Here is a 20807-nt window from a genome sequence, read left to right as displayed (position 1 = left end):
CAAAAGATGCTATGGCTAGCACTGACTGAAATGCCCATGGTCATGGTGGAAATGAAATGTTAACACGGCTCTCTGGCTACAACTTAGCATCATTTTTCCTGGAAAGTTTCCCACTGTTGCAGTTCTTCCTGCTGAGAACATCAATCCACAAAGGACACTCGTATCGTGCTATCTGTATTTTATATCCTAATAACAGGAAGCGTTCCCACATTTGTTGCTCTTTTCATGTATGACACTCTCTTCACAAGGGCAGCTTCAGAATACCCTAGCAAAATAGCTGTGGTTTTGAGAAAATATACAGGACACGTTGTTCTATAAAACGCCTCCCCCCTCAATTATATTTTTCTAAAGTTTAACAGATTCCCTTTTCATGCCTGTTTCTAAAACTGCCTGTAGAGTTTATTTAAATTAACATACATGCGAAACTGTTTTAACATTAGTGTCCTAAAAACAAACTAGAAAAATAAAATTTGGGAAATCATATATTGCATTTTGTGCTATGTAAAAAAAGTACATTGCTGATCTAAAATTCTATTGCATTACACGTGGTACCAAGCCCCCCAGTAGAAATACGGGCTACACGCATACCATTTCATCTGCTAGGATACCATTGATGCCATTTTCATACAAAGAAATGAGCCAGTTCAGTCCTCGGACCTGATAATCACGCAGCTTTCCCCATTTAACATCTACAAGACATGAAAGAACAGACTTAAAGATCTGTAAAGACTTGCCAAAGAGCCATTCCTTTCCTGCTAATTGACACTGATTATCTACACTACAGAACAAAATCAAGTAGTACACCCTACGCAGTAAATTCCAAGGATGAAGCAGACTGGACACAAGTGATACACTCATTTTGTTTCTGTGAGCTGCTTCAACAACTTTGATTTCTGCAAGAACACAAGTTATATAGAAATTCTAACCCTATAATCCCTCCCAAAATCAGAACACAGTACAACAGTAAATCAACAGAATATTAAGTTCTCTGTTAAATTGACTGGAAGCCATTATGTACTTTAAATTGAATCAGAAAATGGGTTACACCTAAAAATTTTAAGATGACCAACTTAAAAGCTAGCTCTTTCCCAGTAACTAAGGTATGGCAACTGGATTTCTAAAGGACAGGATTGACTGGACCCTCCTTCTACCCTGCCAGAATATAAACAGTCCCTAATGTATTTTGTTCCATCAGACTAGGGCCGGTTATTGTTTTCTTTCTCTCTTGCCACCCAAAAATTGACTCATTTTCTTTGGGAAGGGTAAAAATAAACTCCTCTTGTAAACTCTAAAGGTTTGACTTCTGAAGGAAAATAACTTTCAAGGGGAAAAAAAGGGAGAGAGGAAACACACATGATGGAGATTCTTCAAATCGAGTGCAGACATTTGTTGTCTTGGAGCTTTCTGTTAACAGCTCCTCGTCTTCTTCCTGTTCTGTTCTACGGTGTCGGTAGCTGAAAAAGTGGAAGAAAGAAGTAAGTTTCTTGCTAAACTGAAAAGACACTAAACTGTTCCAAACTTTAATGGCACTGCAGTACATACAGATCACAAATACACAAAGAAGCTTCTTGCAGTTTTCTTTAAATTAACTCTGAAGTTAAGCTCATGAATTGAAATGCTTTTTGACTCTTTAGAACCAGTAGCTTCTTAATGATAAGATGTCCACTACATTCTGGCTCACACTGGAGGCTCAAATGTTAGAGCAGTGTGACTGGAAAGGGATAAACCACACAGTCGGGGTGCATCAGTCCCGGCCTTTAACTACAGGACAGGGAATGACGCTGTGTTTAAGAGCTCTGCAACATCTGCCAGAAGTTCCAGAAATAGTGCAGACATACAAGCTGCAATGAAGGCAATCCAAATTTCTAGACTTGGGATTTTCAAGGTGCCTGTAAGATGCATTATGTTCTCCGTGAACTCTTACAACTTACAGCCATGAATGCTCTACTTTTCTGCCCCCGCTTTTCTTCGTGCTGGAATACTTTTAATTGTGATAGTGCTTTACCCCCACCACAAAATTCTTCTAACTCCTAGAATTCTTAGACAACCCTCCACTTACAAGTGGGCAGTTGAAAAAAACACAATTGTACAGTGTAAAACACACACCCAAACAGGACAAAAGGCTAGCAAGTTTAACTTACGCTTCTAAAGTACAATAAAATCCTTAATTACAGTACAAGGTGGCCTACATGTCATCACTCACTCGCCAACTGACAGTAAATTCTGTTTCTCATCCTTCTTTATTCGTGGACGTCCTGGTTTCATTTTCAAAGGTGAAGTTGGAGTTTTCTGAGCAGCAGGCTGAATGAAGTGAGCAAACAGCTCAGTCTGCTTCAACAGATACTCAAATCTGTTTGCTCTGTCTGTTTGCTGTTGACAAGGGAAATTAAGTGGAACAAGTGTGAGACATTACAATATGCATTCGTTTAAAAGACAAAGCTAACAAATGCTTTTTAAACAATGCAGATTCACATCCCTTCACATACATACCTACAATAGCAAAAAAGAGATGATTAACATCAACAATGTAACTGGAGCTGACAGATTCAGTATTCTTTCATTGGGTCAAAGCTAACCACTGCTAAACAGTAAGATCAAAGTTTCAAGACAGATCTGCATTAAGACTGACATCTGAGTTGGGCACAAAGGTTGCCCAAGTGTCACTAAACAAGGCAGCAGAGTCCCTTTAACAACCTTCTCCTATCAAAAATGATGGTCCCATTCCCAGAAATTGACTCCCACCCGGGATGCACAGGATTCATCAGTGAACTTGTTCGTCTTGCCCACCTGGCAACAACTATTCTCTTTTCTTCCACAGGAGTGTCCCGACTGCTTAGTGAGATAAACCATGTCACTGAGGTGTCAGATAAGCAAAAGGGCTGGCATGAAAGGCGTGGGGGACAGCAGAAGAGCCCATAGCTTGAAGCCAGAAAAACTATTTTAGTGGCAAAGAGCTGTTAGATATGCTCAGCCTAAGCTGGACTTAGAGTGCACCCTTTGATACGAGTCGCCATTTGTGCTGCACAAAAAAGATTACAGAAGACAAAATCCAAAAGTTTTATAACCTTTGAGAGGTTCCGTTTGGAATCAACACACCTTCCCAGCGCCACTCCAAGTATCCCGAGCTTACAGGAACTTCCGAAGAAAACTCCAAGTTTACCAGCAACCACCCTGACATTCTGCCAGCTGCCACAACATAACCTGGTATTTAGCAACTTGCACAGTTACAGGAAGTCAGTTTTCTTAGTAAAAAGGAACATATGTTCCAGACTTCTGCAAGGGCAATGCCAGACCTGTGAGTATTCTCCTCTTTAAGCAGATCCCGCTCGGCATGAAAGACGGAAAGACAGGTGAGAGGAGACCAAGAAAGCAGCAAACCCCGTACGTACCACAAGAGTCTGACTGACTCTAGCCATAGTTCAAGCTTGATTAACACAGCTACAATCCACAGCCCCCGAATTGCAGCTTTCCTGTCTATCCCTCAAAGACTGTTTTGGTTTGCTTCCTAACAGCTTCTGACATTTAAACTAGGTAAGACCTTATTACTATCCACATCACTAATCCTTATTTGTAAGTACTTTTCACCAGCTGTACAAAAGATAAGAAATACAAACTGCGTTGCACAAGTTTCCTTGTTCAAAAACGTTAGCAGGGAACTTTCCGTAGGTTTTGGCACTGCATACACACGCCACAACCCATTTTCAATGCACTTCAGGATATTCCTTTAAGAGACTAACAAACATTGTCTGTATCTTTTAGATAGGACACAGACAAGAACAGGCTGTACTACGCAACCTTGAGCTATCCTCATACCAACAGAGACACTTTCCCTGTTTTCTTTTGCAGTGCATCTTCTGACAATTTTGACAATAAAATACAATCTTTCTTGTAATTGTGCCTATTTAGAGACTAGAGGAGACAAATCCAAGTTCACTTTCTTCTAGGAAGTAGCACAAAGAAATCAGCAGAAGACTGGGTTATTTTCAGTGGTAAGAAGAAACACAGGAAGCAGCAATTTATAAGAATCAGTTTCACTTTGCTATGAAGAAATTCCACATGCAGTCACAGACACTGGAACTATGAACAGGAAGAAAAGAAAAACAGAAAGACCAGAGCAAGGAAACGTGATGGAATGGTGAGGAGCGGGTGACTCCATCTCCTATTCTCTGGATACCATAAAAGCTAAAAAATAAGGAAATAAAGTACGTTTTCTCTTATCTAACACATGAAGCACAGAATTAGCCATCTTCATGCTTGAGCAGTCTTAACTAGAGCTTCATGATGAACAAATTAAACTTCAGAAAAGCTAACACAATCCCTTTCAGTCTTGACAAAGTGAAAGCGCTGGGAAGTTTAACAAGGCTTACAGTTAGCACTTGTACTGAACAGCACACATTTTCTCAGCCTCCTGTGAAACAGCTTTTGAAAGCTTTTTACTTTGCCCCATGCACTGTACTGCTTGAAAGAACTTGCTTATTACGAAGTCCCCCTGCCAGAGTATATTTCTATAGTGTACAGTGTACATTATAGTGCATTATAGTACACAGTGTCTACTCAAAGCCTTAAGCCTTACGCTTTTCCTACAAAGGACTACTAATCCTGCAGTTCAAAAATAATTATTTTGGAATTATTTTCCTGTATTCGACAGTGATATAAAAAAGATCCTAGACTTCAACTGATTCCATACGTTCAGAAAGTAAGGTAGCAGCCATTTAGAAACTAATGGATGCTTTCCTAGAGAATCTTTCTTCTTTTGAGACAGTGAATACCCAAATCTTCATTACCCTCCTTGTCTGCAGGACAACTCTGCAGCCAACTTCAAAAGCAACATTACAATTTTTTTCATTTTTTTTTCCACTTAAATTTGAATACTTCCCATTATACGATTCTTCTAAACATAAAGCACTTCAAAGCTGCTCAGACTAGACTTCCTAGGAACAGCAAAACACGTTAACAGTTGTTCCCACAGAATACCACAGTGGAAACACAGAAGAAAGAGAGAACAAAATGCTAAAAATGAAAAGGGTCTATACGTTGTTTCTGTTTATTTGTTTCAAATTACTTAAATTTTATTTTTGAATGACTAGACAAAGTCTTATAAAGCCAGTTATGAGACTTCAAAAGAGCAGAATACTAAGTCTACTGTAAGCAAGGCCTAAACACTGGATAACTGTACGTGTTCCCAAACGTTACATACCATTTTCTCTTCGTATGTAGGATCTGCTTCCTGGATTTCTTTTTGTTTTCCTGGTGACGCATCATCAAAAGATTCCTGAGATGAAAAAGTATTAGAACTTATTATCTGAAGAGGAGAATATAGCTATGTAGAAGAGTATAAGCTCCCTGCAAATTACCCTCTATCCACATCAGATGGCACATGCATCTTTCGCTGCTTTGATATAGTCAGCTCTCTATTACTTACTGTAAAATTACCTGGAGATGGATCAAAGATCCCTGCCACAGGGTGACGGACAGAGCTAGCTCTCTATAATCTAATTTAGCTCCACCATTAAAGCATCACATCAAGGTGGATGAGAGAGCCAGCTGTTGTCCAGAAGCTCAGCGTGCCACTTCAAGGGTGCTGAGCCCAAACCTTCTAAAGCTGACTCTGGAGAGCACCAGGAAAGAACCAATCCTGAAATAAGAGTCGTTTCAAGTTTTTTCCTTTTCCAGGTTACCCCAATTCCTCACCGTTCTGTATCAAGGGAATAAATCTAAATAAAAAACCTGGACTGCAGTTCTGTCCTGGAAGCAGAGTAGGAATTTAAGAGAAACTGTATTTCTCCCGTTTGGTTTACTAAATCACGTAATTGTTGTTACCACCAACAGTACTGCTCGTAACAGAAAAGCAGGCAGGCAGGAGGGGGCAGTCCTCCCTCATCCCCCCTTCCTGCCAAGTCCTTGCCATACTGCTTTCAACTGTTCTTTCAGATCGGGTTTATTTTGTCCTCATCTCCCCTTATTAGGTTAATTCTTCCCCCATCGTCCCCCATGTGTAATTTCACCTTCTGTTCTTAAAACCAAACCCAACAGGACAACCCTTCTCTGCTACATCAGGCTAAGAAAGTACATCACAAAACAACCCTTGAAAGGCTATGAAATGGAAACAAATGAGATATCCTCAAAATTATTAATGATCAGCTGTTTAGCTGAGCAAAGTAAGAGCTAAATTAAGTCTTTCCTAGCCAACACAGACCCAAGGAATGTGAAAATAAGAAAGAATGTGAAACAAAGGAAGGCAAAACATGGGATGTTTGTGGGTGGGCGTCTCCTCACGTAACTCTGGCAGGTAAAGCCTGTGGCAACGGAAGCAACCTAACAGACGTCTCATTCAAAAGTCAAAATTAAAGAGCAGAGTATGAAAACCTACAGCTAAAGGTCTTCTAGCCTTACACCAGATCTTCTTGCTCGTCTCCCGCTGGATTTGGCTGATACCCATCTACCAGGGAGCACGGGGATAGGGCTGTTTGAACTCGTGTACAACGCTCCCGTTTCTCCTGACACACTTGCCGGGTGAAGCACAGCAACGCAGCAGCACGCCGTCTGACCTCCTCACAAACACAGCGAAGCCTTGCGATTTCGCTGGAGAGTAAGAAAACTGAGCTCCTGAGGTGACTGGGGCTATCGGGAAGGTACTTAGGCACTTCTCTGTCTGTAAGGTTATCCGTTCCCTACGCGGAGAGGCACTGACTTTGCAAGCAGCGAGAGGAGCCTTGCGCAGGTTCAAGCGGCACCTATTACCCACAGTGCTCTGGCCACTCGCTCATCCCAAACACACGGCGCTCGCAACCGCGCTCAGAGCGGGGGGGCCGGACTGCGCGGCGTGACTCAGAGCACCGCGAGCAGGACCGACCAGTTTCCTCCTATCACCGCAGGAACAAAGCTGCGATAAAATTAGCATCTCCAGGCACACGTTCAACCCCCCTGAAATTTCTGGAATAAGCACCTGTTGCCAAAAAAAATAATAAAAAAAAAACCAACAAAAAACGGAAAAGTAACGACCCGAGTCCCGTCGCCTCCCGCCTCCCCTCACACACGCGGCGCGGCGGAGGAACACGGCCCCACGGCCCCGCGCGGTGCGGCGCGGCCCGGCCGGGCGCGGAGCGTTCCGGGGGGCAGAGGGCGGCCCCCGAGGGCCCCGGTCCCGGCGGCGCCGCGCCCGCCCCGCCCGCCCCTCCATTGTCTGCCGCGGCCCCACGCGGCCCGGGGCCGCCCCGCCGGCCTCGTGGCGGGCACCTGCCGCCGCCCCGGCAAGGTGCGCGGCGCGCTGGGGGGGAGGGGGGGTGCGCCGCGGGCGGAGCGCGCCTGACCTCCATCGCGGCGTCGCCTCCGGCCGGGCCGGCGGCGGGGGGAGCCGTCCCCGCGGCCTCGCTGCTGGCGGCGCCCGGCGGGGCGGGCGGCTGCGGCGGCGGCGCGGGCGGCTCGTCCGGTTGCGGCTGTGGCGGCGCTGGTCCCTGCTGCCCGGCGGACATGATCCCGGGGCGGACGGGGCCGGGTGGGTGGGTGGGTGCCTGGCTGCGCGCAGCGGGGCCGGGGGCGGCCTGGCGGCGGGGGTCGGCGGCGCGGAGCCCGGTGCGCGGCCGCCGGCGGAGGCCCGTCCCCGCTGCCGCCCCGGCTTTCTCGGCGGGCTCCCACCAACCAGGAACCGAGCCGGCTCCCCGCTCTCGCGAGAGCCCGGCCGCCGCGGGAGCGAGCGCGGCCACGCGCGGTCCCTCCTCCGCCTCCTTCCTCCTTCCTCCTCCTCCTCCCAGCCGCTGAGTGGCGGCGCTCCGGCCCCGCGGGAGGGGGGCGCTGCGGGGAGCGCGCGACGGCCGCCGGAGGGGCGGGGCGGGGCTGCCTCGCGCGCCCACCCGAGCGTTGGGGCCGTTAACGGCCGCGCCGCGTGCGCCGGGGTGGTGGTGGGGCGGGGGGTTGTTATCCGTCATGAAGGGGGGCACCGCGCAGCAAGGGGCCGGCTTTCACTTTTAACACTCACAGTTAACGTAACATTAGCACGCTGCCCGCAGGGCAAGAGAAGGGAGGGTAAGGGGTGGCTCTATGCCCTTTTCCAAAAGTAAAGGCAAGGAAAACACGAGTATGATACCAGACCGAACACAATAACTGCTTTCTTTTTTTGAGGCAGCTCCAGCTGGAGTAAAAGGAGTTGATTAGTCACTGAAACAGGTGGCAGAGCTAACCACTCAAGCCCCCTTCTCTCTCATCTCTTGCCAACCCGTAAAATAGTATCTGGGGAACCTAGGATCCAGACAAAGCTTGGGGGTATTGTTTAATTAGACAATGGAATAAAGCCTAGTGCCAGCTGCTGTCCTAAAACCCTCATGTGCTGCATATCCCTGCTGTATTAGACAAGGGAGCTGCTCTACACCAGCCTTTGTTACCTTGACACAGCTGAGGCACACGCTCCCACAGCCACCCCACTCACCCTGACAGGTACCACAGGAGAAATTGAGACTGCACGAACCAGGTGAAGCTTGACTGGGAAGGACAATTTTGTGAGCACCACTGGTGTACTCCAACTGCTGACAGAGGCTGAGTCCAAAGGAGCCAACCCAAGCCAGGCTGAAGCTCCCTCACCTTTTGTTCATAGGTACAGCTGGATACTGGGTACTCCAGCTGAACTGCTCTGCAATTAAAACTAGAAAGTGTTCAGCTGTGGATGCACCTGCATTAACAAGCAGTGTTAATGGAGGGACATCCCCTGAGCATAGGCTGCAGGTTTGCAAAGCTGTGTGTCCCACACAGGGAGGGGTAACAGTGAAGACAGTAAGAAAAATCACTGCTATGATTATTACAATTCATTTTTCTTTTTTTTTCAGAGACTTTAACATTTTTTTGAAGTTAAAATAGTTTGCTTTGACATTTCCAAACAATTGTGTCAATTCATTTCTCCCTAACTACTCAGAAGAGTAGTAGTAACTTCTCAGAAATTTTCCGTTTTCCTAGAACAGGATTTCTCAACTAGTAACAAATTTCCTGACACATTTAGCCACTGTTTGTTATGATTTCTCATCATAGATGAAAATCCAGTCCCAGGGCTTTGCTGAAGGTTCTTCTCTACATTCAGTGAGACAGCTTTAACTTCTCAAAATAAGCAGTAGCAAATTACACTAAGTTTACTGACTTATCCACCATTAGACTTGTCTCCAGTTTTAATCTGCTCTGCCTTAGCTCCTGCCCCTTCTCCTCTCCTCTTCTAGAGCTGCTTCTGATGACACAGTACTATCCGTGTCATGTGGGCAGTAGGTGAGGCTAGGAAGCAGGATTTTCCCCTTCCTGATTTTTCACTCTTCTGTTTCCCCAGAAAAGCACTCAAACAAAACCACGTGTGGAAGATCCCTGGTGAAGACAAGTGGGGCATTCAGGAAGTAATCAGGTATTTGGGAAGAGGGTGATGTTTCAGCACCTTCACCATCATCATTTGTCAGTGTAAAATTGCCAGGTAAGATCATAAAGGTTGGTAGGAGAGGAGAGAGAATTGTTAGTATTTTTCTCCCTTTTCCTACTATCTCCATTCAAACCTCATTGAATCTTGGCCACCCAGCAAGTCAGTGAGAGATGCTGAGATACTTTTGGGCCTCAGAAAAGATTAATATATCTTTCATCTTTACTTCAGACTTGCTTCTTCTCTCTTCCTGGCTACTGCTTTAGCTTCTCCATTTTCCTCACTTTCAAGAAACTCTACCTTTATGATAAAGGAACAACACTTTTCGCTTAAATATCTAAGTTAACATTGAATAAAGCACCAGCCTCAAGTATTTTGTTCAAATACAGTGAAATATTGTAAAAAAAAAAAATCCTAGCCAAAACCTGAATTCCACAATAAAGCCAGAAAATCTTTGTATTTTTTTTCCTCTCTGCAGAGGCAAGAAATAAAAATCAGTCTTGCAGCTGCACAGAACTTGCAACATTGTATGAGTATTTTTTGATAACCCTAATAGGGTAACACTGAAATAGTTTCATATACCCAAAGGCTTCTGAATATGATTTAGTATGCCACAAAAAAAAAAAACTCTTACCTCTAATTCATCCATAATTTCATTATTCAGTATTACTTACATTAAGTTGTCATGGATGCTGTATCACTACAAGACTGCAATATCACTAGGAGTCAACTCTTAAATCCAAATTTTAGACAAACTATTTCCAAGCAAAGAGAGCCATGCTGTGAAGCAGCAGTAGGAGTTACTGTTGTGGCTTAACCCAGCAGGCAGCTAAGCACCACACAGCTGTTGAATCATGCCCTTCCCTACAGCAAGATGGGGGATAGAATTGAAAAAGGTGTAAGTGCAAGAACTCATGGTTTGAGGAAAAGACAGCTTAATAAGAAAAAGATGAGTGAAAGAAAAAAATGCAACTGATGAACAAAACTATTGCTCACCACCAGGTGACAGATGCCCAGCCAGTCCCCAAGCAATGGCAGCCTCCCTTGCCAACTCCCCCCCCCCCCCCCCCGCTGTACTGCTGAGCATGGCATCATAAGGCAAGGGACATCCCTGCCATCCACTTGAGCCAGCTGTCCTGGTTCTGTCCCCTCCCAGCTCCTGGTGCACGCCCCAGTCTCCGTGCTGGCAGGGCAGTATGAAAAGCAGGAGAGTCCTTGGCTCTGTGTAAGCATTGCTCTGCAGCAACTGAAACTGTGTGTGCTATCAGCGTTATTCTCATCCTAAATCCAAAACACAGAATCATAACAGCTACTAGGAAGAAAACTAACTCTATCCCAGCCAACACCAAGACAGTTACAAAATCTCATAGAAGAAAAGGCTGAACTACAGACAAAAATAAAGCAAACTCTTAGACTTCGAAGAAGTACAGAAGGCAGGCATAATAAAAAAAAAATAAATCCAAAGGTTTGAAATTTCTAAAAGCTCTAAAAGTGTAAAGACCAAGCAAGAACAAAAAGAAACAAGGACCTCCAAAGTTAACATGAATGTGTTCATAAATGCACAAAATCATAACAGTCCATACAAAGCCCAAAAATGGAGACCTTAAATTAAAAGCAACCAGGAATATAAAGAAGCTCATGACAGAGGTTACTGATGTGTTAAACACCAACATGTGCTCAAATACACAATAAGGCATAAAAATCCTCCCTCAGCCAGTACCAAACTGTAGAGACAACTAATTATTAACTTGCTTATAAAGTTAGTAAAGAGCACTTTAATTACAGATTTTTGTCAAATCTCTCGGGTGACATCTTTCAATTTTGTTGCTCAGTTGTGTAATCATAACTAATATTCTTGAGATGACTTCTTGTTAAATTTAAATGAAAACACCACAAGTAAGAGCAACTCAAAATGATACCATTAGCTGTGCAGCAATTATGTTAATAGGCGTTGCTGCACATGCATTAAACACTAAATCTTCTCAAAGTTTGGAAAAGGAAAGGAATGAAACAGAACTGTTTGTGGTCACAAGATCAGACACATGCAGGCCATTTGAATTCAAGAAGCTACGAAAAGGGAAAGAATCTGGTTTGCATTAAGATATTAGTTGCTTTTGGTTTAAGTATAGTTTAAAATGCAAAAGTAAAATGCTACACAAAAGAAGTTAGACAGATGGAAGATTCTGCCCAATAACAGAGGTGCAGCTGCATCATAACTGATGATGCATTGACTTTCACTGTTAAAAAAAACCATACACAAAAGATACCATACATTAATTTCAATAGATTCCTTAATGCAATGGAAACAAAGTTTAAGTATTTACCACTTCAGTGTATAAATATCTATCCATGTAGCCTTTACTGGGAAGATGACATTGAAGTTATTCAAATTACAGAGTAACCATGCTAACACTGTGTTTCATAGAAAACAAATGGCGCTGAGTTCATCCACAGTGCTTAAGCTGTAATGTACATCCACAGAGCACGTCAGTCTCCACTTGTGTCCGATTTAGAGCAAGACCTGTGATCAGTTAAATTTACCCATAAAAAGTGTCAACTGTTTATACTTGTTATAGTAATCCTCAAAGAAAGGAGATCCTGTAACAAGTAGCACTCTCACAGAAGAAATCCACAATAGATAATGCTTTTATTTTTTGGAAGCCACTGTGACTAAAAAGGCTCAAACAAAATACACAATTATGTATTTTTACATATAAAAATAACACAAAATAACATAATATGCTCATACACAATTCATTATGAATACACATCCTTCCTTCTTCAAAGCTTCAGATTCTCATCCCTGCCAGTGGTCAGCTTCTTCACGGACAATGTTTTCTCACAGTCATGAAGTTCACTTCTCACCAAATGGCATGGCAATGAGAACAAGACAATGTAAGCAGAGCCGCTCCCTCACAAAAGTCAATTACTACATCCACAGGCACTGACTGAACTAAAAATCAGTCTTGCGGCTGTATAGAACTGGCAACATCATATGAGTATTTTTTGCTAACCCTAACAGGATAACAATGAAATAGTGTCAGAGACCCAAAGGCTTCTGAATACGTGATTTACTTCTCAATGAAGCTTTTAACACTAATTCATCCATAATTTCATTATTCAGTATTACTCGAAATTGTCATGGACCTTCTATCACTGCGAAAGTGCAATATCGTTATTAGTGATCAGACCATATCACCAGTGCCTGGCTATTTTATGAGGAAAGGCTGACAAACCTGGGTCTGTTCAGCCTTGAGAAAAGAAGACTGGGAGGGGATCTTATTAATGTTTACAATTATCTTAAGTGTGGGAGACAGAGGGGTTTGGCCAACCTCTTTTCAGTGGTTTGAGGGGACAGGACAAGGGGCAATGGCCACAAAATGGATCACAGGAAGTTCCGCACCAATGTGCGAAATAACTTCTTCACAGTGAGGGTGACAGAGCACTGGAACAGGCTGCCCAGGGAGGTTGTGGAGTCTCCTTCTCTGGAGATATTCAAGGCCCATCTGGACGCCTACCTGGGCAACCTGCTGTATGGAACCTGCTTTGGCAGGAGGGTTGGACCCAATGATCTCTTGAGGTCCCTTCCAACCCCTACAATTCTGTGATTCTGTGACTATCAACATCTGCTCCTCAAAAGATCACGGACTGGGTTTATGTGCCTGGGGAACTTGCAACCCTATTACACTCAATACTTTTCAAAAATGCTGCTCCAGGCCTAACTACAGATTACTGAACATCATTTGTTTTAACCTTCTGGCCTCAACTACAATTAATTTAATAAATAAGTACAATATGATTTATCTGAGTTACTATGAAGACATCAGCAGAGGGCTGAAACACCATTTGGATGCAATTAACTCCAGACACAAGCTGAGGTACTCCAGCAGGCCAGTCTGAGGCATTTCCACAACTCCCTGGACAGAATCTTCCACCGCTGACAGGTAAGGGGAAAAAATCCTAAACGATTTCTATTAACCTGCATAATGTGTGCATGTAAATCCACAACACAACTGCACAAAAACAAGTACTGATTACTTCATCTAAGTCTACTCCCTGAAAACAGCCTACAAATACCATGTCTTATATAACTTAAAATCTGATAGGAACTGATCAGAAATAAGGTAGTAATTATATTTTCTCCCATTCTGGTGAGCTGATTAAGAAAAAGTAGTAAAGGCAACTTTCAGCTGCTCAGCTGCATTTATTCACATTCACTAACAATGATGCAGATAGGAACCTATTGTCTGTAAAAGGGATTTTAAAATAGAAATATGTACTTTACCTGCAGCATCCTTTAATTGTTGTTTCTTGGGCACGCACTGGGCTCTGCACTGCTAGGTTACACTGCTAGTCACTAGCTAGTTACAGCTAATCCAAGAACAGCTCAACTCTCCTGCAATGAAGTGACAACAGCTAAACTTGAATAAAATATCAAGTTGTCCTACTGTAAGCCTTTCATTTTTTCCTCAGTCAAAAGCACTATTTCATACTTGAAAATGCTCAGTCAATTCCAAAAGTAACGCTAAGAATAGTTTTACTAGGTAGTATTACACCTTTTAAATATCTTCATAAGACTGGATTTCCGTACCACCTTCCAAAACACAAATCAGGTCATCTGGGCACACCGTGCAAGTCCCACATACACTAACACCCAACAATAGCTGAAGAGAACTTCAAACAGCATTTAATCAAATCTTGTAATAGGACCCAAATTCTTATTGGCTTTTCTCAAAATTCACGTGACACGCATTTTCTTCTTGTTTCACTGCAGATCCACCTTACTAGGAAAAGGCTTGGGATCAGTCATGAATCCTGTAAGAATATTCAAACATGGATTATTACTAATATTGATTTTATAACTGAAAGAAAACTGAGTATCTCATTTTAACAACTTTGGTGTTTTATGTTCTAAACTGCATAGGATTGTTTCTATTCCATTTTAACACAGTGGGCTAAAATATTTCTAAATTAAGAAATAAAAACAAAAAGTATTAAAAAAATTAACAGAATTAAAGGCACTGCCATGTGCCTCATGGTTTAAAAACAGGAGAAAATTTCTTTTGTCTTACTAAATTCTGCATCATAGTGAGATGCTTCCATTGAAAGTCAATTTTACTGAAGTGTTTGGTGCTTTTAGTGTTTCTTAATTTATGCATGGGCATCACAGGTTACATATCTCTACATTTCAGGTAATTTGTTTCTTGTAAAAAAAGTCGAAGCAAACATCAACCTTTTCAAATCCTCTAAAATATAGGAATTTTCATTTTAAAAAATTGTGAAATGAAATCCACTGGCATTAAACAGCTGGATTGTTCTAATAAGACATCAAGCTTCTCAACTAGTTAAGCATCCAGTACCTATTCTCCCATTTTTTTTTTTTACTGAAAATTAATACCAAGGATGCTAAACCTTAAACATACACTGGGAAACTTTTAATGCCAAATATATGTTTGTAAGTATATCAAGCACCTTCTCGTTTTGTCCCACTCTGTACTTCATGAGGCTGAGAACCAGACTTAACTATACCTTGTTAAGTTAAAATAGAAGTTTAACAAAAAGAATCACATCTTGGTCTTGAGTTCATCCAGAGCAAATCGCCACATTTTTGTGGAACATTTATTACACTAATTGCTGGACAAGCACTCGTTTTTGTTGTCATGGATCACCTTAGTATTTACATGTAGTAAGACAAGAGGAAATGAATGTCAAGAAGTGTTTGGTGCAATACACAGAAACCCCAACCAAATACAAGAAATATAGAGGACAGTCTCCAAATTTAAGTCTGCCTGTGGACAGCACTCTGCCTCTTAAGAGTTGTAAGTGTAAAAAAAATCCAAACATTACATAGTATTATTGCTTTCTAAAATACACTGACATTGCACAGCAAAAGCTTTTTCTTGAAAAAAATATGTATATCCTCTGGCTCTTTATGATACAAGCCTCAATGGTTAAAACCTCAATGGTTAAGGAGGGAATGGAGGGTTCATTCAGGACTGGTAAGTTTCCAAAGTAGTTTTGCAAGACATATATATATATATATAGACTGCTGCAATCATTAATAACTAAGCTTAAATGTCATTGTGATAAAGATCTTGCTTAGCTCATAATGGAATTTGAAAGCTAAAGAGCTGCTCATCTCTCCCCATTTAGCTATATGGAGCAATGAATTCTAAATTACATAATTAAATGGCAAGATTGTAATTTGTCTGCATGACCTGTGTGTGGCACTATGTCAACTACCATACATGAATGGATTGCAAGATTTTTCTTTCATACCAATAAAAGTATCAAAAAAAGACTAACAGCCATGTTTATATTGTCATCTTTTTTCAAGGTCACTTCACGTATTTCTAGCAGAACATAACAGCTCTGTTTCTGCATCTGTGCTTTACGAGGCTATAATGATTAAGTCAGTATGTAAGTGTGGCCAACAGTACTTACCAGGAAAGCAATTGCTCAGATCATAGGGTAAGGGGATGCCAAAACATTTTCATAGTTGATCTTACTGTACAAGGCATTAAGTTTTTCTTCTGATTTTTGTGAGCAAGATTTACACACACATTTGCAGTTTAAAATTACTCATCTATGACACAGCAATTAAAACTATTTACAAATGAAAACAGTGTTTTAGTGAAACAAGACCTTACCTGTTTGAAAAGGAACACTTGACAAAGTGCTTCTGCACTGATCTCTACTGGAGTTTCCATCAGCATCCATCCCTGTTACCAGAGTGTTCTCTGGAAGCTGGTAATTGAAAATTGCACATCTAACAACAGTCTAGCTTTCTTTCTACCACTTCCAATTTTAGAACTCATTTTTAATGTAATATTCACATTCTTAGGAATTTCCAGACCTCTGACAAACCTGCAACATGAAGTCCCACTCTAGCTTTCTAGGTGAAATATCAAACTTACTGTCATGTCTCTGATTCTGAACATTCTTTGGTCAACATGGAAGTAGAAAAAACACTTGAATTAAGGGGAGAAAACAGCTAAGAAATCTAATAAAGAAAAGTTCTAGATGACTACTTTGTATTCTACTACCTATACGGGCTGAAAACTTATTTGCCTTAACAAGGAAAAGAGCCTCAAAATAGAGTTTATTATCAATCATAATAATGCTATGAACGCTGTCAAATTTAAAATGAAGAAAAAATAAGCATAATCTGTAAACCAAGTACCGATGTCAGCAAACAGAGCAAAAACACCTTGTGTCACTAGCTCAAGAAGATTTATACTTCACTACCAGAGATGCTCAAAACATCTGAAAAAACACTATTTGATATCTAAAGTGTCAGTGCTCAACTACAAAAAAACAGTTGTAAATATATATACTTATATATAGACACATGTAGTTGTGTAGTCAGTAAATGTTTCAAGGAAGGAGGGGTTAGGTATGTGTGAAGGATTAGCAGCCCTTCCAAACTTTCTCCCCCAGATTTGTTTGTTTGCTGAGAAAATAAACAACTACAGCTTTGAAATATTCTAAGATCATAATTACTCCTTGGGCATATGTGTGATTGCAGGAGTACACAGCATGACTCTTTCCCACAACGTTAAGCAAAGTAACTACGGTGCGTAAACAGGAGCAGTGATTATCTAATCACTTCTGCTAACAAATTAGAGGCAACTCATCAGTGGAGGTACACAGTTGCAATTGTACCAATAAAATGATTAAAACCAGTATGTCCTAAACCAAACATTAGACTTACCAATTATTCACCATGCCTGTGGCTTTGTCAGCTGTAGCATCAGTGAGGAGCAGTTCAGTATTGGATAAAACCTTCAAAGCAGAGTTGAGTTATAGCTCCAGGGTCTTTAAGGATTTCAACTACTTTTGATTAAGCCATCGAGGTCCCCTGACTCGCATCACTTTTCCTGGCTCCCAGAAGGCTGGGACTCAGATTAATTTAGTTGCTTGCGGCAGGGTTTTACATCAGAGGTTTGTTTTGAAAACTCTTCTAGCCGTTTTTTTTTTGTTTGAAAGGTACTAAGAGATAATGTACAATTTGGGAAAAAAGTGGTTTGTATCTAGGCACCTTTACACATATTAATACCCGTTCACTGTTTCACAGGACAGAATTTACACATCAAAACTGAACAACTTGATTTATTTAAAATCCACCTCAAAATGCATTGTGTTTAGTTTTTTTTTTTTTAAATGAACATTCAAAGCATCAAAATATTACTAATTTAAAAAGAACCTTTGTTAAAAATAACATAATTTACATATGGTAGATTGTGGCTGTGAGGGGAAAGAAACAACCAATGGTAGAATAGGCACAGTACTAAGGCCAACATGCTGGAAAACAACACAGCTTTATACTCAACTTTTAAATGACTTGGACAAAATAAAACAATTGGGTGGGAAAATAAAACCAACTGCTTACTTATGGGCATTTGTGTAAAAAAAAGCATTAGTAAATTTTCTATCTAGACCTAACTCATTCATGTATTTAAAGAGCTCTATTTTCTTCCAGATAACAACAACAACATGTTTCTAAACCAAGGCAGATTATTATTTGGAACTGGCATAGTAAAATAAAGGATCACAGTATACAGAGCTTAAAATCCTGTACCAGGAAAGAGCGACAAGTGGTTTACAAGGGGATCATTTAAGAATATTACCTAATTTTTAAAAACAGAGATACAAAATATCAGTTGCATAGGGATTTAAATATAAGGCCAAGCAGGAGATTAAAGTAAAATAAAGATCATAAGAAGGGCACTATGGTGTCAAAACATAGTATTTCCGTTTGAATTATGTCTAATTCAAAATCACAGTATTTTGCTAGTACTACAAACAGTGAATGTCAAACTGTCCCATTAATCTTGAACTGAAAACTGACATTAGAACTTCTAAATAGTACAAAACTAAAGCTCATTGTCTAAACCTGATCAGTGTATTAGCACAACAGTGCTTGGTACGTACCTGATTTATATACTCTACCTTCTGTAAATAATATAAAGGTTATTTCTTGTTAATAAGTGTGAGATCACAATATTACTGCATGCCATCAGTGGTTTGCAGGCTTACTTGATATTTAATTATTCAGTCTTTAAAAGTGTAAGATCCCACCCTGCAGAATCTTCACCCATCGAACACAGAACACTGTCATTAATAAAATACAATAGAAGTTCCACCACTAACAACTAACATATAAGCCAGGATTGTAGGTCTAAACCCAGTATAGTTCATTATTAACTCACAGCAATTTTTGTTAGGAAGGTAACCTGTAGACTTCCAAATAATCTTCCGCATGTATTAAATATAAACAAGTAGGTAACTAACGGTCATCTCTTGACATTTCAAGTAGATTATTCAATTGTGAAAGTATTTCCGCAAAAATCAATTTTAAGTTGTTAAATGAAGTTCAAATATTAATTTCCGTATCTACATGTAGCTTAATTAACCTAAACTTGTAAGAAATAGTAGTGTAAAGAAAAAAAATCTCCAGACAAATTAGGCGTTAAGGTACACTAACTGGGAATACCTGAACCAACATTGTAACTGAAAAAGTGCATAAACATGGTAATACTACAGATGTGTTAACTACAGAACAAAAAGTTTTCTGAAAGCTAAGCAATACTATTTTACATGTTATTTACAGGTTGCAAATTTTCCAGAGACCACATAGCTGATTTATGATCTTACAATTCTTTTGATACATTTGAAGTGTCATTTGGCTTCCATCCTGTTCGGTCAAGAACCTATTCACGCACCAGTGAATACTGTACAATCAAGCCATGCTGCCATTGTGGTCCTGTAATTCTTCAAAATTCACTCCTTTCTGTTCTCTAAAGAAAAGGCAGTATATTCACTTCACGCTTTTCGTTGGTGTTTCAGATTCTGTAGACTGTCTCCCATCAGTCCATGCTTCCCGTGTGCTCTTCAGTGCTAGTGTTTTCTGCTGGTCAACCACAACATAATCAACTCTTTCGTCTGCCACACTGCTGCCTGAACCACTGCTCTTTTTCTGGATAAAGACAAGGGGGACAAAAAAACAGTTAAAACAAACTACTTATTAGAAAATCAAATGTATGTCTCAAACAGATATAGAACAGGTACCGTTCAATGACAGGTCCAACAGAACCTCTCCAATTGACCTTTTGACAAACTAATTAGGGTGATCTTGCTGGAAGTTCTTTCCCAGCAACTACTCATGAAGAAATTCTAAGCACCTCATGGCAGAAATGCACAAGTTCAAAATTTGCTCACCTTACGAGGTGGGGTAGATTTTCCTGAATCTAGGTCCAGATCTAAATATTCTACTTGTTTATCTCCTTTAGGTTTTACCATGGGGCTGCTTCCTCCATCAAGACTGTTGCTACCGAACAAATTCTGAAATTATAATACAAGTAATTTCAGCTGCAAATGTACATGCTAATAGTTGAAATTATCAAATATGCTTATTATCAACTGCCAAAATATTCAAGGTTAAACAACTGGCTGAGCTCTTACAATCAGTTAAACCATGCAAGTTTTACTGACATTGTGCAACAAGTATATTCAAATTTAAGTGGAAATGGAACAATGTTGAGCTTGGGACAGAGTCGAAAGCCAAAGGGGGTTGGGTAATGGAACCCAAAAACCAACCCCCAAAGTTAAGGTTGCAACCAAATCAATCTGTCCTCCACCTAATACCCCTTTCATATCACAATATAAGAATGGAGTGGTTTTGGTGTTTCCTTCATTTATTTATTTCTTAAAGAATTTGTTACATCTCAAATCTAACATTTCTTAATTAAAATTATAAAAAATAATTGCCATTAAATACATTAGGAGAATTTCAGCCTTAAAATAGTGGCAAAGCTCCAAAGGAAACTTTTGCATGTCACTCAAAAGCTATCATAATTAAGCTTAAAATCAAAAGGTATTATTCAATTAATAAAACTAAAATATTAAAACTTCGGGAAATTTGTGCAGAGCTGCCTGAACTGAAGTTGTATTGCATATACCTAAATTTAAATTAGCCCATACTTTTACAACCTCACCTCCTCTGTCCTCTCCCAGCCTGATCCCTCCCTCTTAACAGGTGTTATAGGAACAGTACAATAGAAGGACTCTTCTCTAAAAGATAAAGAAAAAAAAGGAAGACAGAGGGCAGCAGTCAGCAAAAAATGAAGAGGAAGGCAGAAGGAAAGACAGAAGGGTAAGGCTGACAGCAACTCGAAAGAAAGCAGAATATTGCTGATTTTATTAAATAAAACAGAAGTGCAACATGTCCAAACAAGATGGTTCAAAGCTGATGACAGAAAAGGATGAAAAAAGTCTGGACTCCTTTCTAAGATGTTGTTGGAACAAATCAAAACTTTTGAAAAGACTATGTAATTAATTAGCACACATTAAAACAAAGGCCTTGACATATCTGGAAACATTCAGGTTCTCTAGGAAATAAAGTATTTTATTGGTTAAATCTTAA

At 40.7% G+C, this 20807-nt stretch overlaps 2 protein-coding genes and 1 long non-coding RNA gene across 16 annotated transcripts in view; 1 reads left to right on the top strand and 2 right to left on the bottom strand.

Annotated features, from left to right (window-relative positions):
* Nucleotides 1–7940, bottom strand: part of SMARCA5 (SWI/SNF related, matrix associated, actin dependent regulator of chromatin, subfamily a, member 5) — a 24336-nt gene extending 16396 nt beyond the window's left edge. The window contains exons 1-5 of one of the 3 annotated variants that reach the window (XM_066996037.1): nt 7311–7940; nt 5198–5272; nt 2204–2370; nt 1354–1454; nt 589–689 (exon numbers count right to left, since the gene is read on the bottom strand). In XM_066996037.1, the coding sequence (XP_066852138.1) occupies nt 589–689; nt 1354–1454; nt 2204–2370; nt 5198–5272; nt 7311–7925 (1059 nt within the window). In that variant the 5' untranslated portion in view covers nt 7926–7940. Of the gene's footprint in view, nt 1–588; nt 690–1353; nt 1455–2203; nt 2371–5197; nt 5273–6370; nt 6832–6946; nt 7181–7310 lie in introns of those variants that run through there. The other 2 variants (XM_066996038.1, XM_066996039.1) reach the window with 2 other exon arrangements.
* Nucleotides 7139–20807, top strand: LOC136790696 (uncharacterized). The gene is made up of 3 exons (XR_010831128.1): nt 7139–7255; nt 9302–9439; nt 20421–20807. It is a non-coding gene; the product is annotated as an uncharacterized lncRNA (long non-coding RNA).
* GAB1 (GRB2 associated binding protein 1) overlaps nt 17478–20807 on the bottom strand; it is a 95963-nt gene continuing 92633 nt past the window's right edge. For 10 of the 12 annotated variants that reach the window (XM_066996046.1, XM_066996048.1, XM_048075033.2 and 7 more), the window contains 2 exons: nt 19604–19726; nt 17478–19361 (listed from right to left, as the gene is read on the bottom strand). In XM_066996046.1, the coding sequence (XP_066852147.1) occupies nt 19203–19361; nt 19604–19726 (282 nt within the window). In that variant the 3' untranslated portion in view covers nt 17478–19202. Of the gene's footprint in view, nt 19362–19603; nt 19727–20379; nt 20456–20807 lie in introns of all 12 variants that reach the window. The other 2 variants (XM_066996042.1, XM_066996045.1) reach the window with 1 other exon arrangement.

This window comes from Anser cygnoides, chromosome 4 (assembly GCF_040182565.1).
Source record: "Anser cygnoides isolate HZ-2024a breed goose chromosome 4, Taihu_goose_T2T_genome, whole genome shotgun sequence".
In the NCBI taxonomy this organism is placed as follows: domain Eukaryota; kingdom Metazoa; phylum Chordata; class Aves; order Anseriformes; family Anatidae; genus Anser; species Anser cygnoides.
This window is presented reverse-complemented; position numbering and strand designations above follow the sequence as displayed.